The 6,143-nt window shown below is 41.4% G+C and overlaps 1 protein-coding gene across 1 annotated transcript; it reads left to right on the top strand.

Annotated features, from left to right (window-relative positions):
• The first annotated feature begins 396 nt into the window (after positions 1-396).
• On the top strand, positions 397-1,509 carry FAM110B (family with sequence similarity 110 member B). The gene has a single exon (XM_075706305.1). It carries the CDS (start codon positions 397-399, stop codon positions 1,507-1,509), a length of 1,113 nt encoding a protein of 370 aa, XP_075562420.1.
• The last annotated feature ends 4,634 nt before the right edge of the window (positions 1,510-6,143 follow it).

Genomic DNA, 6,143 nt, shown 5'->3' on the forward strand with positions numbered 1-6,143 from the left:
CGGCGGTGGGAGAGGAGGGCCGGGAGGCGGCTGTTGCTATCGCTCTGATGTCAGGCGCTCTCGCTAACGTGTGGTTGGTTATTCTGCATTTCAGATCGCTGCCGGTAGCAGAGCACAAAGGGAACGGCGAGACTCCCGCATCTTTCAGCGAGAAGAAAGGAGTCGGCGGAGCAGACTAATACGGACTTGTGGCGGGTGGCCTTGCCCTACAAAGGCTGCCTTTAAAAGAGAAACGCAGTGTTATTTAATGAGCTGTGAGATGAGGTGCTGCTGCTAACGCTCAGATCCCAGGATTCATCGGCTATTCATTGTGCTTAATGTACATGTTTCTGCACCGTGCATTTAGGAGATCCCAGAGAAGAATCCAAAACGGCTGCGGGGGAAAGACCACCAAACATGCCTACAGAAACACTACCGACAGGTAGCATGGTGAAGCCGGTCAGCCCTGCCGTCACTTTCACGTCCGCCGTTCCTCTCCGCATCCTGAACAAAGGACCCGACTATTTTCGCAGGCAGGCGGAGCCTAATCCAAAAAGACTGAGCGCGGTGGAGAGGCTAGAAGCCGACAAGGCAAAATACGTCAAGAGCCAGGAGGTCATCAATGCCAAGCAGGAGCCTGTGAAGCCGGCAGTGCTGGCAAAGCCACCGGTCTGTCCTGTGGCCAAGCGAGCACTGGGGAGCCCCACCTTGAAAGTCTTCAGCAACAACACGAAGACCGAGAGCGGTGTCCAGAGAGAAAATCTGAAACTCGAGATTTTGAAGAACATCATCAACAGCTCCGAAGGCTCCAGCTCGGGTTCAGGGTATAAGCACGGTCCCCGAAACTGGCCGCCCCACAGAGCTGATTCGACGGAGCTGAACCGACACTCGTTCGCCGAATCTTTGAAGGTTTACCCCACGCAGGGCCGTAGCAGCCCGCAGGAGAGCAGCTCCAACGTCAGCAGAAGGCTCCTAGATCAGTCGGCAGAGACTTTCTTGCATGTCTCTCACAGCTCCTCAGACATTAGGAAAGTAACTAGTGCAAAGCCCTTAAAAGCAATACCCTGCAGTAGTTCAGCCCCACCTCTGCCTCCAAAACCCAAAATCGCTGCCATCACCACCCTGAAATCCCCAGAGATTGAGGCAGTTGAGTCTGGATGCGGAGTTAGTAGAAGACCCTCCCTACAGCGATCAAAATCAGACTTAAGCGACAGATACTTTCGTGTCGATGCAGATGTTGAGCGATTCTTTAACTACTGCGGACTGGATCCTGAAGAGCTTGAAAACCTTGGGATGGAAAACTTTGCAAGGGCTAACTCTGATATTATATCCCTCAACTTTCGCAGTGCAAGCATGATTAGCTCAGACTGTGAACAGTCTCAGGACAGCAACAGTGACCTTAGAAATGATGACAGTGCCAATGACCGTGTGCCATACGGCATTTCTGCCATTGAAAGGAATGCCAGAATCATCAAGTGGTTATATAGCATCAAGCAAGCTAGAGAGTCACAGAAAGTGTCCCATGTGTGAGAGAAAATCCACCACAGAAAAAGCAAGGACTGTATCTTTGTCTGTGAATATTCAGTTGTGAAGGGTTGTGAAGTCTACTTGAAGTCTTGTACACTTCTCAAATCTCTTTGTGTTGCTTGTTGTGCAATGTTTCCAAGTTGCATGCCTGTCAACATGTGAGCTGACCTGGCTTCCACTTGAACAATAACTAACTACAAAGCCTGGCTGAGCATACACATTATCTGCCAAAAGTTTAAGACAAGAATCTAATTAGGGCTTCAGTATAATCAAAGTGTTTACATGGAAAGGTTATATGACTTCTTTGGTATTTATGTGGTACCTTGTGGATTTTATATGTCACTTTTTGTCTTAATACAGATATTGTCAACTGATGTTACTAGCTTCTAAGTTGAAACAGAATCCCTTTGGGGGGGAAGAAAAGCAAAATTGGCCAAAATAAGAGGTTTAGGCATACGACGATAGGCAAAGCAGCCTTATCTCTTGTAGAAAGTGCATTATTGGCAAATGTAAAACTGTTTCTAAAAGGCAAAGAATGTTACGTTCTTAAATTATGTATCGTTGTTAAACTATATATCCCTACTTGTTTATATCCCTACTTGTTTCTTTTTTCTAGGGAAGCTCCCTCAGTTTCACAGCAGAAGTAGTCTAGTGAATCTACTTGACCTCTCATAAACTAAATGAGTCTTGCATTTGGGTTGGTGTAAGCATTTTAATGATTTTGTTTTACCCTGTTGGAAAAGCTTAAAGAAGGTTGGAATCAACAGATGAAAACATTATAGTGCGGGATTTTGCGGGTTTGGTTTTTACTCAAGGATTCCTGGTCTTAAACTTTTGACAGGAATGATTAGATCCTATAGCTGATATTGAATGCCTTTATTAGTCAAACACATTGTGACTACAAACTCCATGCTGTCTTTTAATTTTTTTTGTAGACCTATTTGAACAGTTAATGAACAAAAATGGAAACACACAGCCATATCAATATAAAGCCTCCTATTCTGAAGTAAATACACTCAGTAGATGAACTATATCTGAAAAATTGTGATTATGTTGTCTTGCTTATGTTATATCTAAGGCTGTGAAAGTTTGTTACAGCTCTAGGGAAGTGTAGAAACATGACAGTATGTAGCTTTTCTTTTTTTTTTTTTTTTTTTTTTCCTCCTTATGATGGTTAGTGCTGCAGGTCAACGTGTTACAAATCTTTTGACAATCTGTGTCTTCCCAGTGGTTTAATTAACTGTCATTTCAACTGACAGTGGTGGTGTGGTAGCGGAGAAGTTGAAAGTACAGTGGTCTGCTTCATTATTATTGTATACATGCTTTGAAGTAAATTGCAGCACTACCTTATACTCCATCAGCTAATAGGAAACTTTTTTATTGTGTAAATGCTGTAAGACTTTGTATATACTTCAGTTGTTACGAAATCTTTAAAAGGAAGAGTGTTATGCTAATAAATAGCTCCTGGTGCAGGTATGGTAGGTTTTTTGTTCTTTTTTTTACCCCTCCCATTCTTAAAACTATATCGGGAACTCAATTGCAGTGTGTTTTAGTGCTGTAGGTGGTCTTGGTTAAATAATAGTTCTGGTAAAAGGTTTCTTTTACTAAAGTGCTTTTCAGAATATAATTTTTTATAAAGTAACTATAGCAGCATGATCTGTCTGAAGAACTAGAAGAGATTTTCAAGACTCCTAAAATAGCTTGCTTCTTCCTTACCTAGCAATGTTACTGTTCCCGTTTATAGCATCTGTTCATAATGAATCACCGCAGTCTTCTGAATTATTCTTCAGTAGTGCTTATTTATATATTTGAATATTAAAGATGTTTTACAAAGTCGGGTTCTATCTTTTCTCTAAGAAGCCTGTAGCCCAACTTCTTACTGATAGCCACAGTTAATGCAGGCAAGCCTAGAAGCGGAGCCACGCGGTCATTTGTTGCCTGTGGAATTATCCTACATCAAGTTTTATATAATTGTTTTCCAAATGATTGTTCGTGGGGAGAAAAAAAGCACACATTCAGTTTCAGGAGGCTACTCTATGGTTTTTACAGTTGGCTTCACAACCTAAGACTTACAGCATTCCTAGTTCGGTCAAAAAAAAATGAGGATCTGTGTATTTCAGCTACAGGCACATTTGTGACATTTTAAGCTCCATGGGTTTCAGCTGGCATTGACATCACACTGGTTTTTCCAGCATATTTTTCCAATAGTAAGTTCTACTCAGTACAGTGACTATTTTGCCAAGGAAAATAATGCTTAAGGGATTAAAGCCAAGTGTAATGCAGCTGTACAGCAATGAAATAAAGAAGTTAAAACCGAAATAAAAATGCACTCACATTGTTCTCTCTCAAGTGTTTTAAGAATGATGATAAACATGCTATCTCAACTGTTGTCAGCCAAAAACAGTAATAAAGAAGCCTTTATAACTAGAAAATGGATTCAAGCATATGCTAGTGTTCTGAACTTTTTTTCCCAAGGTTTGTTAGGAAGCCGTAAGCTCTTGAGAAATCAAATTCATTTCCTTTTAATGCCACAAGGGGTTTAGGCTTGTGAGCTATCTGTAAGAGAGCATTTCCTTACCCGAAGTCTTAAGCACCACCTTTGACACAGCACAGGCTCTGACTCCACTACCGCTGCTTCTTGCAATATGCACATGAATAAGATTTTACAGGACCCAGGCCTTCACAGTCAACTGAACTTGCAACTCTGGTGAGGTTGCAGTAATAGAAATCACAAGATTGCAAAATGTCCACAAGGCTTTGAACAAGCAGACAAACAATTGCCTTTGTTTGTCACTTTATTACAGTTTATACAGGTATTATTTATTTATTTATTTATAGTCTTGCTGTTACCTGTATGTTTGCATAAAAGCCACATGGTTGGCATCAGATCTGTTTTTGTTTTCAAATGGGAATAACTATTTTGCCTTTGCAGACATGTCGAGAGGGTCCATTGTTTGTCTCTGCCTTAGGAGATTCCTGAGTGCCAAACATTGAATTTGCAGAGAGTTGTAACCAACTCAAATGCCTCATCAGGGACCCATTCTGGTCTTGTTCCTGCTGCCTCCAGCAGGCATTTACTCAGGTGCAAAGCGCACAGCAAACATCAATGGTTAAACAACAGCTCTTGTTGCAGCAGCAGCTCTTGAGGGAGATGCCGGTCTGTGGCATCCTGTGGAAGCCACTCCTGAGCCCAGCGCTGACAATCCTGGCGCAGAAGTGAACAACAACGCAGTATGTTTTCAGTAGTCGGTGTAAATTCACACTCACGCACACACAGAGAAAAAAAAAAAAAGAAACCACCACAGATGTTTTTCGTGGTTCTGTTATTTTGACTTGCTGGGGAGGGAAAGGAAAACAGTGACAAAGTACACTTTGAAATCTATGTACAGCTTTGCACAGAGATAAACCATTTCTCTAATGGCCAGCAAAGCAAAACTGCTCTTTTAATCACTTCATATTATATAGTAACAATGTTGTGAAAGAAGAGATATGTAGGATCTGTGCCACAAATTTACATTCAACAAATACGAGTAGTGACATTTTCTTTTTTCAGAATTCTGTTTCTGCAAGGGAGAGCGCTGTGCTGCGAGCATAGGCACCATCTGAGTGACCGAGGGCTTTTGAAGGGTAAACACAGAATGATGATGCTTTTGGCAGAAATTCAAAAATCAAAAGACACGCTCAGACAACAGAGCCAATCAGTATTGCTGACTTATCTCTTTTTACAGCAGTTTATCCATCCATGGAGGCCATACGCGTTTGATTCCAGTCATTCAATGAAAAACAAAGTGCTTAATGGAGCTCTGCAGTACAGAGCTGAATAATTTCAGTCTGTGGGAGAACAGGAAAGGAGCTAAACCTTAAAAACAGTCTTCCCAACACCTATTGATTATGGGAAGATAATGTTTAGTACGTTATATTCAGAGCTGACTTGTTCATAAGAAACTTTTTATTAAGCAATAAGGCAAACCAATAAATCTGGGAGGTGCCAGTTTTCCAAAGCTATAAAACTCATGTTTTATGTGATTAATGGTGCCACACCAGTAGCTGAGCCCATTCGGCTTAGAATATAAGAGCATCTGGAGCTTTGTTCCCATGAACAGTAAGGGTCCATTGCCTATTTTGGCAATGAATATAAATGCAGATATAGTGTAAGGTCCCTTTGTGCTGTACCAGAGAATAAATTGGTCAAGGTGTTTTGTCCTGAATTGTAATATAACTCTATATTAAAATCCTTGTTACCAAGGCTTAGATGTTCACTGATATTCTGAATTCATCTGACATTCCTTGCTGTCAGCAGCAAGACTCCAATAGTCTGCCCTTTGAAATATATTACCCATAGCTTAATGGGAAAGGCCATTAAAATTGTCTGCTCAGTGTAAGGACTTTTATCTCCTGATGATGGCATCTGTTAAGTGAAGCTCTAAATAAGTAAATTTGAGTCAGAAGTATTAACCCATGAAGACCTTTTATTTTTCTCCCTGGAAGCCCAAGTGTTGATCAATAGCTTTGTCCTAGCATTTGTTACAGTCGGTATGTTGTTGCTAAAATACTCAGATGTGTTGTCCATTTGGGGTGCGGTGCAATGAAGTGACACCTACACCACACCACCTGTCTTGCCCTAGTAGGTATGAACA

The sequence above is a fragment of the Pelecanus crispus genome, chromosome 2 (assembly GCF_030463565.1).
Source record: "Pelecanus crispus isolate bPelCri1 chromosome 2, bPelCri1.pri, whole genome shotgun sequence".
In the NCBI taxonomy this organism is placed as follows: Eukaryota; Metazoa; Chordata; class Aves; order Pelecaniformes; family Pelecanidae; genus Pelecanus; species Pelecanus crispus.

Excerpts from the sequence above, each read along its gene's own strand:
- FAM110B (XM_075706305.1), top strand. The coding sequence starts at position 397 with ATGCCTACAGAAACACTACCGACAGGTAGCATGGTGAAGCCGGTCAGC.